An 18558-nucleotide genomic window follows, 5' to 3' on the forward strand; every position below is an offset into this window, starting at 1 on the left:
AAAAGACAGATATACATCTTCTCCAGCCTAACGTGGGAGTCACTCATAGAGCCATGATAACAACATAGATGGGAAAGTATCACAGTGAACCCCAGCCATAAGCAAAAATGATACAAAATAAGCATATGAAAGAAGCAGACACAGTATTGTTTTGGTTTTTTCTAAGGAGTACTATAAGCAGAAGAGGAACAATATATGGTGTTTCAACACAGCCAAACATTATTTTTGATTTTGTTTGACAGTTTGTTAAAGCTAAGATCTTTATACAGGAGAAAACATCAGTGACTGTTTGAGCCTTGCAAAACTCACAATGAGACTTAATAGCTAAATGCTGTAAGAAATGTCCTGATTAGGCTGTACAGGGCCAAATCCCACACATTGAAATACTCAGCTAGTATGAGGAATTTTTTTTTACCCTTGCAGTATTAGAAACATCCTGCTAGTGAGAAAAGTTGAAGCTTCAAAAAGAGACGGTCACCACTTAAAAATCTTTAGTTAGCCTTTTAACTAACAGTTAGCTTTGCATCCTTAGGTTACTGAGCTAGAAAAAATGGCAACTGATTATTGTATTCCCAAATAAAATCCTATCTAAATTTACTAATAGCAGAGGGCAGAAGTACTCAGGTCTTGCAGAGCACTCAGTCCCGCATTTGTGCATTGCACCAACAGATCATCCTTGACTTCCTCTAGGTTTCAAGGGAATTTGGAGCATTCCTAACAAGACAGCAGCCCTTGTCAATTAATGAGAGCAAAGAGGTCACATAAGTCATATAAGTCGTCATATAATGAGCAGGTTAAATCTAGAGACCTCAGAATACCCACTGTCTAGCCTACAGTCACTCTCAACAGAGATATTATTTTTCTTGTAGAAAGACCTTGGAAAAAAAGAATCATCACTTTTACACTGTTTTTTAAATTGATTTTGTAAATGACTGTCTGGGATGGTGCAACAGAGGTACAAGCTGTTGCCCAGGTGAAGTTTAGAGTTGATAAACTTTGGTTTGAGGGATATCCACAGAAAGCTGCACAAAAACAAGATAAAAATTTGAACACAAAACATGTGTAATCTTTTAGAGTTATTTTGATTGTTCTAATCTGTCCTGTGAACAACAGACTGCAAGATCTGACCTCACCTTTGCATTTTGTAGTTTTTCCTATAGCTCCAAAACTCTGTTCACTGAAGAACACATGGACTGCCCTACAAAACTACAGTAAGTTCATTTGAACACTTTTGAAATTTAATCAGCAGTTTATAACCAGCAGTCATAGCCAGCAGTAATTATCAATGTTATTTGTACAACTAAGCTATGAAAAGTGTATTCAATAAGATGTTCTCATTTTATGCAGTTGTTGGCAGGGGGGAGGAGGAAAGACACCATTTCTCTCTTTTGTGTGTTTGTGTGTGTCTCAAACTAGGGACACAGAAAGGGAATTATTATTTCATACCACAGATTCATAGAATCATTAATGTTGAAAAGACCTCTAAGATCATGGAGTCCAACCTTTGACCAAACACCACCATGTCAATTAGACCATGCATTAAGTGCAACATCCAGTCGTTTCTGGAACCCTTCTAGGAATGGTGTCTCCACTACCATCTTGGGTAGCCCATCCCAATGCCTAACTACCCTTTCAGTGAAGTTCTTCCTTATGTCCTTATGTCCTCGGACATAAGGCCTGAACCTCCCCGGTGCACCTTGAGGCCATCTCCTTGTGTCCTGTCACGGGTTACATAGAAGAAGAGGCTGATTCCCACCTCACTACAACCTCCTTTCAGATAGTTGTAGAGAGTGACAAGGTCTCTCCTGAACCTCCTCTTCTCCAGACTAAACAACCTCAGCTGGTCCTCATATGACCTACTCTCTAGACCCTTCACCAGCTTTGTTGCCCTTCTCTGGACACACTTCAGCCACTTTTGTCTTACACAATTTTATCTGGTATACTATGATCCATGCCACCATGCCTACTATAAAAGTTCTAATGGATTTTTCCACATTACTATTACAAATGCTTTCTACAAATTCCAAATCCCAAATCATCAGGTTGATATTAATGAGAAACTAAATACTGAAGTCTTCCAAGTAGCATACAAAGAAACTGGAATGAGGGTGTGGAGAACTAACCTTGTCCGGCATATGTAATTTTTTGTCTTTCATGTCAGTAAAAAAAAGTTCATTTGTTTACCTAGAGTGCTTCGATGCTGCTGTTCATATCTAGTGATACTTTACACTGAAAAAGAAACAGGATGTACAAGAGATTTGTTGCTATTAATAGTTTGTTCATGAAGCAGAAATAGGAACCAGACACTGTCACAGGAAAATAGCTTTACAAGCTTGTTTAAAATAACATAAGAAGTGCAAGAAATGTAAATACTGAGAGATGCGAAAGCTTTCAAGCATATGGTCTAAGACAGGAACACATCACAACTCCTGAGTTTGCCCTATAATTCCCTTGGAATGCTGAAAGGAGTTCTGCCTTTGATCTCTGGGGAAACATCTACTGTCCACTTCCGCATTCTTGTCCCCATCCTGTGTTGTATCAGCTTGGGTTGTCTTTCTTACATCCTATCTGTTGCTTCACAATTTAGCTTCTCAATCAATGAGAGAAATCACTGTGAAATTACATTATCACTGATTTACATACTTTACAAAGCATCTCTGAATTGAACTTGCTCACCATGCCCCAATATTGGATTAAACACTGTTCCTTTAGGTGATGAGGATGTTAAAAAGCCTTTAGATTAATTCTGTCACAAAGCCAAAATAAAAAGTCCAAAATCTTATCAAATTCCATTATTCTCCCCAAAGGAAGAACAAAAGACAAAATCAGTGCAATGGATTGGCTAGGATAGCTGGCAGCAATGGAGCCTGCATTATTAGCTATAACAGTTAATCTGTACAGAATCCACTATTAAATGCAACAAATGTAGAAGTTTCTCAAAGGAGAAGACAAAAGTCATTCCACCAAAGGCAACCCAAATACACCAAAATCAGACCTGCTGCATCTCTGCTGTGGATACCACCCATAACATACCAGTCATCTAGGGAAAGACCATTTCAACACCATCAACATGCTCCCAGAGTAAGAGAGTTCACCTTTGAGCAAGCCACCTTAATCCTCAGTGGAGAATATTTATTAATTTTAATTTAATAATTACAATACTTAAGAAATCAATGTAAAAAAGAGGATCCTATTGTGACTGATACTGTATAAAAATAAAATTAACAAATTAAAAAGGTAATGTTTGCCACACACACACAAATTGTCAAAATGATGAAAAATGAACAAGGTTGGCACCAAGCCCTCTTAGTACTTAAAACTGACAGATTATTGAGAGATACACTTACAGAACTTGAAAAAAGTTACAGAAAAAGAAAAGGAAAAATTACAAATAATTTGTCAGAGAAATAGAAAATGACATGTCTAAGAAAATGTCTCTATTGCCTAAAAACCTGATAGTACATTTCAAATTAGCAGTATTTTAAAGTAGTAGGTAAGATTAATGGTAACATACCTTCAGATCCAAATAGCATCCATACAGAGGTTTCAAATCATGTACTCTTCGAAGAGCACAGGAATGCAAATCATGTATGATCACATTCAGCCTACTTACATGAATAAACTATGGTTTAAAACACAGGAGTATAGACAGAAATGGTAACATTTTTCAGGAGGCTTTTCATGAGTAATGAATGAAACTGCAGTCCAATAATCTTTACCTCTGTTATTGGGTGAGTAGATAGAATGTAAAAAAAAGAACAGAACTCAGGGTACCAGGAGAAGGGTAATGTTTTACGAACACTGTGGTTTGCTTTGCCAAAGAAATAAAGATAGCTTTACGCTTCCACGTTTTCTTCTAGCTCCTTCACCTAAGGTCCTAGACAGATTCTTCTATAAGATCCTCCTCCCACGAACTGATGATTGGGTAACAAAGCATAGTCCTACAACCTGCTCTTGCCATTGATGAAGGACCTGAGGAATCTTTCATGGATGTGTGCTAGTGAGTTGTTAGCCAGACCCTCAGATGAGCCAGATAAAGGGTCCACCATGAACTTACCAAGTTTGCTAAAGAAAATAAATTATGAACAGTACCTAAAATTGAAACCATCTGTGAAAGCACTCAAACTTTTGAAAGACTAAATTCAAGTTCAGTAAAAAAAGAAACAATGCCTATGTGAAAATCCAGTTAATTATATATGCTAGTTATACACAAAAGTCTTGTCAACATTATTTATTACTATTCAGAATAGCAGCAGGGTTGCTGTAGGTATAGAATCATAGAGTCAGCTGAGTTGGAAAAGACCTCTGAGATCATCAAGTCCAACCCTTGAGCCAACACCACTGTGGTTACTAGACCATAGCACTAAGTGCCACGTCCAATCTCATCTTAAAAACCTCCAGGGATGGAGAATCCACCACCTCCCTGGGCAGCCCATTCCAATGCTTGATTACTCTCTCTGTAAAAAATTTCTTCCAAATATTCAACCTAAACCTCCCCTGGCAGAGCTTAAGACTGTGCCCTCTTGTCCTACTGCTGGTTGCCTGGGAGAAGAGACCAATGCCTACCTGGCTACAGCCTCCTTTTAGGTAGTTGCAGAGAGTGATGAGATGCGATGGGAACAGTTCCAGGCATGGAGAAAAACATACAGCAATTGACAGGATTTTATTATATGGACCTTACAGTTATTATATGGACTTTACTGTTATTACGTTGTTTCATTGTATTCACATTACACAGTGCACAGCCTGGACATGCCCAGGCTTGCCATGAGGTTGCCTGCTCCCTGTTTCCCCCGCTCCTCCCCCTTTTGCCCATGTCCCTATCCTGGTTTGTCCCCCCGCTTGTCTGTCTCATGCTCCACCCTATGTTCTGGCCCTTTCCCCTCCCGAGCTGATAAAAGACAGCGTGCATGCGCGAATAAAGGATTCTACTTGCACCCTTCCTTGTGTTCCATCCCCTCTTCGGACCGCGGCAATGAGGTATTTCTCTGAAAATATCAGCTCAGTGTGCAGCAACAGCTAAAAAGACTAATGGAATTTTACAGAACGGAAGGAAAAAGGAGAGAACAGAACGCAGGCAAATAGAATATATTTGTGTCCTGATTCTTATACGTATAGAATCATAAAGACTGGAAAAGACCTCTAAGATCAAGTCCAAGCACTAACCTAACACTGCCAAGTCCACCACTAAACCATGTCTCTAAGCAGCACATCTACTAATTTTTTGAATGCTTCCAAGCCTGTTGAATCTGCACTTCCCTAGGCAGCCTGTTCCAATGCTTAATCAGCCTTTCAGTGAAGAAATTTTTCCTAATATTCAGTCTAACCCCCACCAGCACAACTTGAGGCTATTTCTTTTTGTCCTATTACTTGCTACCTGGGAGAAGAGACTGACCCCAACCTCAATACAACCTCCTTTCAGGTAATTGTAGAGAGCAAGTTCACTCTTTCTCAACATATGTATTTATATACAATAAAATTATCTGTTTATATTATATAAATATTAAATAATTGTATTATATTTTATTAAACTATGCATCTATTTATAGGGCATTGATACTTGAAGAATATACATTTATATATTTAAATACTAGTTGCAAACTACATATTTATGTGTATTTTAAAAAACTGTGACTATATAACAACACTGGAACCAGAAAAAGGACAGAGAAGGGAAGTAAGGATAACCCTTTTATGGATCATTGACAAAAAGTAAACACTAAATAGAGTAAAGAAGGACATAGAACTGCTGGAGTGAGTTCAGAGGAGAGGCATGAAGATGACCAGAGGGCTGGAGCACCTCTCTTATGAGGAATGGCCGAGAATGTTGGGGTAGTTCAGCTTGCAGAAGAGAAGGCTCAGATTAGACTTTACAGCAGCCACCCAGTACCTAAAAGGGGCTAGAAGTGAGCTGGAGAGGGGCTTTTGACAGGTGCATGTAGGGATAGGATGCAGGGTAATGCCTTTAAACTGAAAGAGGGTAGATTTAGTTCAGATATTAGGATGAAATTCTTAGGGTGAGGGTGGTGAGAGACTGCAAAATGTTGCTCAGAGAAGTTGTGGGTGCTCCGTTCTTGGAAGTGTTCAAGGCCAGGTTGGATGGGGCTTTGAGCAACCTAGTGGAAGGTGTCCCTGCCCATGAAAGGGGGGTTGGAACTAGATGATCTTTGATTTTTCTTCTATGGTTGTATGAAGATGCTAGGAAAGAGGCAAGTGATGATGATGACAGAGATGTCAAATATGGAAGTAATGGAGAAAGGAGGCAAACAGTAGTAATAATTTCATGTTTCTCAGAGTGGGAAAACCAGAAGGGATCAGTGGAAATATTGCACCAAGGGTTTAAAAATTAGATGTATTCTTCATTTTACACAGAATATAGTTCAATGCAGTAACCATCCCACGACCTAAATGTTACCTAAAGGGCAAATGGAATATATTGATTAGGAGAATGATCATGTTCTAGTAATTGAAATAGCTTATACTGAACAGAAATAAAAGGTGGATATGAAATAGAATTGTACCTTGTTTTCAAAGAGGCTATTTCGTGGTTTTTCACAAATTTCACAACATTTGCCAAAATAGGAGAAGAAGGGCAGAATTTTCCCGAACTTGTCACAAGATCTAGTCAAGATAAATAATTATTACATCTCTTTTCAGGCTGGTCATTACTTGAGCTTGACCTAGAAATCATTACAACAATTGTATATTTTTTGGATATCGTGAAATCAGAATGGGTGATTTTTCTGACTATTACTAAGAAGTATTGAATGCAAACATAGGTAGATAAAAGCCAGTGATAGAGATCATGTTACAGACATGCTTCTGGCTAAATCCAATCTGCACTCTGCAAACATGACCTCAGGAAGACACATATCTCAAGAAGTAGTATTGCTATACAATGAAGGGACGATATTCCATTGGTCTCTTCTAGATGAAGCGAACTGTTTCAGTCAGCTGACCTTGATAACATAAAAGTGGAATCAACTAAACATGAACTATTACTATATCTGTCCACTCAGCTTTAATTTTATCTCATCTACTTCCAGGAGCACCATCTGACAGTGCTTCCAAGATTCTTCACCACTTTCTGCCTGACCTGAAGCCTTCTCCCAAATATGAGGCATAATCTCTTCTGGAAACTTCACCAGTATCAGAATTAAATTACACTGAAGACCCTTATTGTCTTTACCCCAAGCGCTCATATGGTAATATTTCAAATATCCAACAATGTGTGAAGCATAAGCAATAACTCCTTGCTGCTAGAGCAGATTTGCATGTTTTGGCCTCTGCCCTAAAGCGAATATTGAAATAATTTCTTATTTCATGCCACCAAGTAAATCACTATGTGCTGCTTGTTTAAAGTGATATTTAATCCAATCTTGGCCATAGCCTGACGAGGCCCATCAACCTCTCTGCCAGCTGGCTGCCTGTACACACATTATCTCCTCATGCCCTTCCAAGTCCCTGAAGTCTTGACTAAGCTCAACTTTATTTTCTTCTGTTAACCTGGACTCTAATCAAATTCATTTCTCTCATCAGCAGTTTCTGCCAGTGCTAGATTGCAGCTGAGGTAAGAGTTGTATGGCTTGCTCTAGTGCTCTGTGTAATTCAGCATCCTGTTTTGAGATGTATTTCATGACTTTTTGGACAATTGGTGGCCAAAATCCTAATCTCAGCAGCAACTCTGCTCAAGTGAACCCAGTCCATACCATTTCTAAATCAGCAAGCAGTACCCCCAGCCACCAGAACAACAAAAGAGCCAGACAGTCTTTTCTAGCAGCAGCCCTTAGCCAAGGCTCATCAGCCCTAGCACTACAAAAAGATGTCAATACAAATGCAATTCTAATCCAAAAATCTGTAAGAGCCTCCAGACAAACATTTACATGATCCAACTCTATATATCCCTGATGCAAAAGGCTTAGTCTGTGCAGACACTGTGAATGAACATTCATCTTGATACCAGGGATGTAAAATCAATATAAACCTAGTCTAGTTTTAGGCCTACAGTGGTTTCTCCTCCAAACTAACCCCAAGCCTTAGACAACACCCTTTACTAGACCTTGTTTTACACCCACTGGTCTTTGCTGGCTCACACCTCAGCCACAGGGTTAGGGCCCTAGCTATCCAAAAATCACCAGTGAAACAGACTGTAACAGGCTGTACTTTGCCAGCCCCAAACCTTCCCTGGCAGTTCCTACTGATGGTTTCAGTAAGCCTATAACTCATGGAGTTCATATTTACAGTGCTGATTGCTTTAAACAGTCGACCAGTCGTGAATGTTTGCATTATATTGTCATCTGTAGACCCCATCTGACAGTATTACTTCATCCTGCTCAAACGATTGCAGATTCTCTATTTTGTGTCTGAAGTGTACAGTATCAAGAGAGGAGACATTTTAGCACAGACAGATGAATAAATCTGACACTGGCGATGCAGCAGCTAAGTGGCAGCTCTGCCAATAAAGGACATGTCCCCCTGTGTGGTATTACTACTGTGATCTCTAGATCGCAGAAACAGAAAGATTTCCAAACAAAACTAACCTTCATTTGATCAGAATTGTATCAAACACGACACATACTTCTTACAGAAAAAAGGCATTTCTATTCACATGAATCAGAATTTTGCGCTGAAAACATCAAAACAGGAAAATCTTCAGAATTTAGGAAAAATAGTTCAAGTACAATTTAAGTTTACTGGCATGTTTTCTAGGTCTTCTGCCTGTCAAAAATTTGTAATTCTCAAACTATCAATATAAGAAATAAGAACACAAAAAACTCTAAAATTTTGTGAAACAATTTTTTTTTTTAAGACAGTTGCTATACTGAATCATTTTTACCATTGTCTTGGTTTGAGACAATTTGGAGGGGTGGAGATCTTAGACAGAAGTCTCCTCCCTCGAATTCAATATCTCTGGTTTCTCCAATACAGAGAGAGAGAACAGATACACCCCAATGTAAGTGAAGAAATAACTCGTTACCAAGAAGAAATGCCAATAGTAATACTGATACAACTGGGTTAAATCAACTGATAAAGCAAAGCTTCCCAAGTCCGGCTCACCAGACCAAACCGAGATGGTGGCTGCTCTCCCCCACCTGGGAAAAACACACATGGCCACAGGACAGAGACAAGATGGGCCACCCTTCCATGTGGTTTGCCTCCCCCATGCCTGGAAAACTTGACAGGTGGCTGGAGAGTCAGTGTTGGCAGGAAACAGTGGCTAGCTGGGATTTGATACCGGCAGGCACTTGCATGGCACTGGAGTGAGGCTGCAGTGCTGGTACAGGCAGCCGGAGAGGGGCTGCAGATCCCCCAGGTGACTGGAAGGACCTGCAAGACACCTGTTGGATCCAGTGATGACACTTGGTTGCTGCAATTTCGATGTGTGTTGGTCAAAGTGGTGGTCACAGTCCAGATCCATTAAGGTGGTGGTGGAAGCCCTGGTGGTGAGCGAAGCCCTGAAACTCAGTGTTATATATGCTCAGGTTCAGGTGGGAACACCTGTGGTACCTCCCCTGGGCCGAGGAGTTTTACACTGGATGATGTAATACTGTGAGTCACAGGATGCTTCAGGAGTCTTTGACACCTGCTAAGATGATGCAGCTGTCTCTCAGGTCAGTGTAGCTGAGTCCATTGTGGCCCATTATGGCTCATCAACAAGAGATGAATACCTTCAGGCTGGTGTGAATGTTCCCGGGAGTTATCCCAGCTGAGTCATCTGTGTAAGGAAAAAGAAACACTGCCCCACCTTGCAGGATTTGCCTCTTGCTTATCTTGTTTAACACCCAGCTTGTAGCCTGAGGTGTCAGATGTGCAGGCTGGCAGTGATGACAATAATGAAAGAGGTACCAGACTAATTAAAAAGGACTTCAAGGCCCTGGATCGATTAGTTAATGGGACAGGAGCACAGGTGGTGTTTGCCTCAGTTCTTTCAGTAGCAGGGATGAATGAGGAGAGGAGTAGGAAACCTCATCTTATCAATAGATGGCTAAAGGATTGGTGCTGCCGGCAGAATTCTGGGTTTTTCGACCATTGGGCAAATTCTATGTACCAAGCCTGCCAGAGTCAGATGGGCTTCATCTGTCTAGCAAGGGCAAAAGGACTCTAGCCCCTAAGTTGTTGGGGCTGATCAGGAGGGCTTTAAACTAGGTTTGAAGGGGGAAGGGATTGAAACCAAGCTTTCCAGAGATGAGCCTGATGGTGGAAAGCCAGAGTTAGAAGTGAAATCACAACAGCTCATGTACAACAGTGCACACAGCATGGGTAACAAACGAGGAGCTGGAAGCCATCGTGCAGCAGGAAAGCTGTGCTGTAGTCGCCATCACAGAAAAGTGGTGGGATGACTCACATGACTGGAGTGCTGCCATGGGTGGCTATAAGCTCTTCAGAAGGGATAGTTGAGGTAAGAGTAGTGGAGGCATGGTTCTCTATGTTAGAGAGCCTCTTGACTGTAGAACTTGAGGTCAGTAATGATAAGGCTGAGTGTCTGTGGATCAAAATCAGGGGGAAGGCCAACAAGGTGACATCCTGGTGGGAGTCTGTTACAGACCACCCAACCAGGGTGATGAGGGTGATGAATTATTCTACAAGCAGCTGGTGGATGTCCCAAAATCACCAGCCCTTGTCCTTGTGGGCGGGCAACTTTAACCTGCCGGATGTCTGCTGGAAACTAACAGAGAAGAGGCAGTCCAGGAGATTCCAGCTGGTAAGCAAACCTAGCAGGGGTGGGGCCCTGCTAGATCTGCTGTTCACAAACAGAGAGGGGCTGGTGGGAGATGTGGTGGTCAGAGGCCGTCTGGGGCACAGTGACCATGAAACAATAGAGTTTTCAATACTCAGGGACACAAAGAGGGCCCCCGATAAAACCTCTACGCTGGATTTCCAGAGGGCAGATTTCGGCCTACTCAGAAGACTGGTTCAGAGGGTACTTTGGGAAACAGGCCTTGAAAACAAAGGGGTCCAGGAGGGATGGACATGCTTCAAGAAGGAGGTTATGAAGGCGCAGGAGCAGGCTGTCCCAGTCTGCTGAGAGGCGAGCTGGCAGGGAAGATGACTGGGCTGGCTGAACAGGGAGATTTTGAAGGAAATTGGGGGGAAAAAGAGAGCTTACTGGCTATGGAAAAAAGGGCTGGCTACTCACGAAGAGTTTAGGAACATAGTTAGGTCATGTAGAAAAAAAATTAGAGAGACAAAGGCACAATTTAGCCACTTCTGTTAGGGATAACAAGAAGTGCTTCTACAAATACATCAGTAGCAAAAGGAGGGGCAAGGAAAACCTCCACTCTTTGTTGGACATGGGGGGAAACATAGTCACCAAAGATGAGGAAAAGGCTGAGGTATTTAACACCTTCTTTGCCTCAGTTTTCAACAGTAAGACAGGTTGTCCTCAGGACAACTGGACTCTGGAGCTGGTAGACAGAGACAGGAAGCCGAATAGCCCCCCTGTAATCCAGGAGGGAACAGTTAGCAACTTGCTGAGCCACTTGGATCCTCACAGGTCTATGGGACCAGATGGGATCCATCCCAAGGTGATGAGGTAGCTAGTGGAAGAGCTCGCCAAGCCACTCTCCATCATTTACCAACAGTCCTGGCTCACTGGGGAGGTCCCAGATGATTGGAAGTTGGCGAATGTCACATCCATCCACAAAAAGGGTTAGAAGGAGGACCCAGGAAACCACAGGCCTGTCAGCCTGACCCCAGTGCCTGGCAAGGTTATGCAGCAGATCATCCTAAGTGCAATCACACAACACCTACAGGATGGACAAGGGATCAGAACCAGCCAGCAAGGCTTTAGGAAGGACAGGTCCTGTCTGACCAACCTGATCTCCTTTAATGATCAGGTGATCCACCTGGTGGATGAGGGGAAGGCTGTGGACGTGGTCTATCTGGACTTCAGCAAAACCTTTGACACTGTCTCCCACAGCATTCTCCTGGAAAAGCTGGCAGCCGACGGCTTGGACAGAGGCACTCTGTGCTGGGTTGGGAACTGGCTGGAGGGCCGGGCCCAGAGAGCGGTGGTGAATGGGGCTGCATCCAGTTGGCAGCCGGTCACTAGTGGTGTCCCTCAGGGATCAGTGTTGGGCCCAGTCCTGTTTAATATCTTTACTGATGATCAGATGAGGGGATTGAGTGTACCATTAGCAAATTTGCAGTGTTGATATCCTGGAAGGCAGGAGGGCTCTGCAGAGGGACCTGGACAAGCTGGAGAGATGGGCTGATTCCAACGGGATGAGGTTCAACAAGGCCAAGTGCCGGGTCCTGCACTTTGGCCACAACAACCCCCTGCAGCGCTACAGGCTGGGCACAGAGTGGCTGGAGAGCAGCCAGGCAGAAAGGGACCTGGGAGTTCGGATTGACAGGAAGCTGAACATGAGCCAACAGTGTGCCCAGGTGGCCAATGGCATCTTGGCCTGGATCAGGAACAGTGTGGCCAGCAGGACCAGGGCAGTGATTCTTCCCCTGTACTCAGCGCTGGTGAGGCCACGCCTTCAGTACTGTGTCCAGTTTTGGGCCCCTCAGTTCAGGAAGGATATTGAGGTGCTGGAGCAGGTCCAGAGAAGAGCAACAAGGCTGGTGAAGGGACTGGAGCACAAGTCCTATGAGGAGAGGCTGAGGGAGCTGGGGTTGTTCAGCCTGGAGAAGAGGAGGCTCAGGGAAGACCTCATCACTCCCTACAACTCCCTGAAAGGAGGTTGTAGCCAGGTGGGGGTTGGTCTCTTCTCCCAGGCAACCAGCAGTAGGACAAGAGGGCACTGTCTTAAGCTCTGCCAGGGGAGGTTTAGGTTGAATATTAGGAAGAAATTTTTTACAGAGAGAGTAATCAGGCATTGGAATGGGCTGCCCAGGGAGGTGGTGGATTCTCCATCCCTGGAGGTTTTTAAGATGAGATTGGATGTGGCACTTAGTGCTATGGTCTAGTAACCACAGTGGTGTTGGCTCAAGGGTTGGACTTGTGATCTCAGAGGTCTTTTCCAACTCAGCTGACTCTATGATTCTATGCACCTTCGGCACCTGGCCTGGGTGGCCACTCTGCACATTGTTAGCAAAGCACACATCAGCAAAGCACATTGCTGATGGAGCCATGAGCACCAGTAGTCCAGTCTCTGACAGCACCGGGGAGGTCACTGTAGGTGGTCTAATGTCATTAAACACTAGCAGTTCAATCTCTTTAAAGAAGGCAAAACATCAAAAAGCCAAAAAGACATACTTGGTGAAAAGGTGGATACCAGAATTTTTGTGCAACCCAGGACAACCATTTACATATCTTGTGAAGAGACTGCCAATAGTTTAGCACATGAGGAATGTACCACTGACTATTACAAAGTAAAGAAACCCAAAGCAAAGAAATCCAGTAGTTATACAATTCAGCTACTCCAGGAACAGCATGAGGTTTCTTGCAATTTTAAAGCACGCCATGTCACCAATAAAGAAACTTAAATGTCAACTCCTACACTGAGTTTCTACCCGAATTATATTCAGGTGTCTAACTTGACCTCCCTCAATAAGAGCATTCAGGGTCAAATGAAAAGGATTACAACAGTAATTCTGGAGACAATGACCCTGAAAATAGAGTTCTGCTACATCTACAAATTCACTTAGACCTGTCTGCATAAAAATCTTCCTTGGCCCAGGAAAGTAAATCTTGACACCCACAGAGATCCCACATTGTAAGGAAAACTTGATAATACCACAGAGAAATCTTTAATTTTTTTTTTTTTAAAGACAAGTACTTTAACTTCACATGCTGAAGGCACAATAGTCATGAATATACAAGGTATGGACAACAGTTGCCAAGTCTGTCATAACTGAGAGGTATGCATGCATTTTGGTACTCCTGCATCAGCCTTACTTGTATGTACATGTTTACATCTGACAAAATAGAAAAAAAATAAATACCCAGAAGGAAAAAAACATGTAGAAAAATAATTTAATAATATAGAATAATACCCTTGTTCAATGAAGTAATATCTAAAGTATCTTCTATAGATGTTGATTGAAAAACTGTGATTCAACTGAAAAGAATCCAAGACAAACTTTAATGGTAGCCTCAGAAAAAATCCTTTGGGGTTTTTGCAAATCATTTGGGGTTTTTTTTTTGGTGCATTCTTCTAAATACACTAAAGACAACAGATATGCTAATAAATTAACACCTACTGAGTCATGTTACTCCGACTTTCAAAGGTACAAAGACATAGCAGAACTAATAAAATTGTTTTATCTCAATTCAGCAGTGGCTGTTGTGCCCATGACTAGCCAGCTTGTCCACTCATACTGGTCCAGATAGTCATCATGTAAGTAGGGTACTCCTTTGATTTAACCAGCACTTCTCACCTTGCTTTGATAGAAAAGGAAATGCAAGCACTAAGGGATAAAGGTATTTTACCTATCATAAAAGATAATAGTGGAAATATGAGGAAAACAGTATAACCCTCTCGTCTTGGTTTAATGACAAGATATTCAGGAGGTGAGACCTCTAATGAGATGAATCCTCCTTCTTTTATTATTTCCCTCCCCCAAAAATAAAGAAGGTTAAAAAATTACAAAGAGTCTGAATGAAGAAGGAAAAATTAGAATTTTACTAAAAAGGGAAAGAAACTTGAAACCCCAATAATAGCAGAAAATATTACCTAGCTACCCCTCTCCCCCCTAGGGTAAAACAAAACTTGGAAGGATATTTCATCCAAAAAAATTTTATGCTGCTGAGGTGCTTCGTGTGGGTTCCATTGTAGCAACCACATGAGTGTGTTGGTGAGGGGGCTGGGGATGACCCAGCATGGTCCTGGAGCCTGGCGGGAGCTGAGTGGGCTTGGGCCTTGGGGTAGTGGCACTTTGTGCAGGTGAGAGAGAGAAACAGTTGCAGCTGAGATGGTAGTGACTCTGGAGAAGAGAATTCCCAGGTTGGTGGCGGCAGCTCCCAGGCTACTGAGAAATAGCTCCAGAAGTGCTCCAAGAAAACAGTGCTATGGTGGTTCCACTGAGTCTGAGCTCGGTTGGACAGTGAAGGAATGGCTCCAGCAAAGAATCTGAGCATCTGAGGTCCTTCAGTGGGCAAAACCCGGGTACACAGAGAGCAGTTCTGGTCCATGCCCATCTTTTATGTCCTGTCTCCTGAGTTCCCGGGATGGAAAGGGATCCACCTTCCTGGCAGGTCTTGAGACCCCTGGGGACAGTCTGCCCCTGATCCAGCTCAGACAGGGCAATCCTCACACTCCAAAATTACGTAGTGGTATGGAAATATTTGTAACTGAAAAATCCTTCCCATCTAACCAAAACTACAACAGTGCCTGTTACCATTTCAGGGCCATTGGTCTATATGTTTGTCCTAGTTAGAACAGCTGGGACCAGTTCATCACTGGATGGGTGTAACCCAAAACTGTGTATTCTATAGCCTTCCATGCCATTTCCCAGAAACTGTTATCAATAGACCATTTACACCCTCTGCCCAGAGCAGGCCTGACTCCTCAGGCTATAAACAGGGTGTTAAGAGGCCTGCGAGATAGGAGGGTGCCTCCCTGTCCTCACACCCATTGTGGGACTCCCCGCCCTGAGGGAAGTACTGGGCATTCCTGCCTGAACTGGAGAATATATCATCTTGGGGTCTTGGAACTTTTTTAACCACTCATGGGATCCAAAGGAAAACTGCAGATCACCGCTCTCAACCAAACTGCAGACCACCACTCTCAACCAGATTGCAACCACCACTCTCGACTGGACTGCAACCACCACTTTTCAACCACCACTCTATACTGGACTGCAACCACCACTCTCGACCGGACTGCAATCACCACTCTTGACCAGACTGCAACAGCACTCTCACCAACAGGTTTTCCCCTCTCCTTTTACTTTGGACTCAGGGGGGCCCAAAGAACACCACTCTGTTCATGCCCCAGGGTGCTGGGTTATACATTTGGGTTTAGTGGGTTAAAAACAATTGTTTGTCTGTATAATCGTACTTACTGTATTATTTTATTAAATTGTTATTCTGACTTATAGTCTCTCTTTTGAGTTGAGTTCATTTCCCCTGCTGGTTTATCTTTAAACCAGCACAATGATGAGCTCTTTCAAAAAGGTATGTTCTAACTAACCAGGCTGCCAGAAATTCATAGACAACAGAAATAATGTAAAGTGAGAAATGCTATTTCCATTGCACTGATGTTCACCATCTCTGTATCATCTGTAAAACAGGTAAAGGTGTTTCAGATATCTTGAACTGATCAGTATCTATTTTAGTAAGGCATTTTCATTCTGATCTTCAAAGAGTAAGGAACATATTCCTTAGGTCAGGCTTCTCCTTGTGAACCAGTTCTGAAAATTTCAACTTGCTTTTTCTCCTGCTGACATACCACAATGAGCAGGGGACAGTCTACAGGGCTGTGCTGCTTCCCAAGCTAACCCATTCCAGCCTGGCCCAGCTTAACCCAACACAATCACTTAAGACATTTTCCAGTTCATTGTTCAAACCTCTAGCTGCCATCAGCTCAAGATTAAAGCAAATGTCATCTACCTCTGAAGCCCATGGTGAAAAATTTATATAGTCCTGGACATGATACAGGTTTTACAGTTTTACAGCTGCAACTCTTCGAGTTGCTTGGACCTACTGGAAAAGGATTCATTTTATTGTAACTCCCAAATGTTCATTTTTGTATGTGTGTTTTCCCACAGAACGTGCGCATTGCTTCCAGCAATGTGTTTTATATTACCTGGAAGAATAGAAATGCTCTAATGGGAGGAAACAATTTTATTCTTATTGCCAGTCAACAAAAAGCAGAACTTCAAAATGACGCCATGACTCCTCAAGCAAAGTCATCCCATTTATTTTGGAGCTTGGGGACCTCACTCTTCACTCTCTTATAGTCTTCTGTGCAATTACACTAAACCCTACAACTGCGGGCCAAAGATACACACAAAGATTCTTTTTGCCTATCACAGACAAAGCAAGCTGCTTGTCATTGATTTATACCTACCTCAGTAGTGCATATAGAAAGGAATCTGTCTTTTCCTGTAATGAGTTCATCTTTTCTTTTTAGGGCACACATTGGGCATGCCTTTCTTGACATAAATTCAGTCTCTCTCCTGAGGGGTGTCCAGTGAGGCTTTCATCACATATATAACTATAAAGAATTTCATGTAGAGTTCAGGAGCTAGCCTGGACAAGGCTTTGTGATAAACATCTACTGGAAAATTAAGATATAGAAAAATATCTTTCATCTTCCTAATGCATCTTACCTTACTTCATGTTGCTCTAAGATGTCAGTGACCAATAATCCTCACCTTGATAGTGAAGTCTGCAGTGAGAGGCCCAGATATTCTTAAGATCTCCTTGTCAGGAAACTTCTGGAAGTCAATGCTAGAATTTTCTACAAGAAAGGAGCCTGTGGTGCTGAGGCTGTTTTCACTCTTCAAACCTTGGAGAGTCTTGGTTTCCAAATCTGAAAAATAGAAACAAATTAAAGGGAAACTAGGGCAATGCAATTTGAAGCAAGAGCAAGTGAGAGCAGAAAAAGAAAACCAACGCAAAAGAGTGGTGATTCAGATTTGCCTCCTAAATCAGTAATAATGCAACTACTTTTTTTTCCCCCAATAGTTAGTTCACATTCCCATACTTTTCTTTTTTCGCTTCAATCTGCTTTTTGTCTTTCTTCAACCCTTAGATTTTTAGATTGAATTCCCCTCCTCACCTGTAGCTCATGTTTTTACTCTCTTCCAGATATATTAATCCATTCCTAGTTAGGCATATTTGCTGTTGTTTAGCTCACTCTCAGTAAGTCATGCTCCTATGTGAAGCCCATGAGTGCTGTTAAGTTGCTGTACCCTCTTGCAGTTCAAAGGTGGGTCAATAACCACATGTTGTTGTGGTAGATAATTAATGGAAAGCAGAATGCTCAGGAAAGAAAGATCAGTATGACAGCAACCCCGCCTCCTCTCCAGAAGTAGCCTGATCTATTGCAGTGGACTAGAAAGGGAAAGTGAGTCCTGAATCCTCCTGAGCTCTCCCTCTGGCTCTGTGAATTCACAGCTCCCAAAAAGCAGGCATTAATTCAGATACTGTTTGGTAGCGGTTACTTCTGATGGTCATAATAAAAATATTAGTAATTTATTAAACAGAAATCAACAGTCAGAAAGTAGATTCTGTCTCATCACCTAATTAGCCTTTCCACCAACTCCAGATTATGCTTTACAGCATGTTTACTAGTAAAACCGTTTCTCAGTTATTTAAAAGTGATAGTGCATTTCATTATGAAGGATTGCAAAGCTGCAAATCTTTCACATGTATTTACAAAATTATGCACAAAATCTTCTCCAACAGAGAGAGGCAGTCAAAGCAAAATCTGAGTTAGATGTTGGCATACTATTCATCTGTGATGGAGACATATTTTCAAAGAAAACAAATGGGAGATATGTTTTTATTGGTGTATATTTTGGGTTTTATTTGTGTATATTAAGTTTTTTTCTTTAGGGAAGAAAGATAATTGCACTAATTAGACTGCTTTTCATGGTGGGTCAAGAGAATTAATTAATGAAGGAAGCTGCTGAGACATACTAAAAATTTGCACTGTATCA

General features: G+C 42.1%; 1 protein-coding gene across 1 annotated transcript in view; it reads right to left on the reverse strand.

Moving 5' to 3' along the window:
- Positions 1–18558, reverse strand: part of ADAMTSL1 (ADAMTS like 1) — a 387380-nt gene that overhangs the window by 111253 nt on the left and 257569 nt on the right. Inside the window, exon 10 of the mRNA XM_039385969.1 lies at positions 17269–17426. Within this exon, the coding sequence (XP_039241903.1) occupies positions 17269–17426 (158 nt within the window). The remainder of the gene's footprint in view (positions 1–17268; positions 17427–18558) is intronic.

This window comes from Pipra filicauda, unplaced genomic scaffold (genome assembly GCF_003945595.2).
Source record: "Pipra filicauda isolate LSUMZ 115617 unplaced genomic scaffold, ASM394559v2 scaffold455_size529941_pilon, whole genome shotgun sequence".
Classification (NCBI taxonomy): Eukaryota; Metazoa; Chordata; class Aves; order Passeriformes; family Pipridae; genus Pipra; species Pipra filicauda.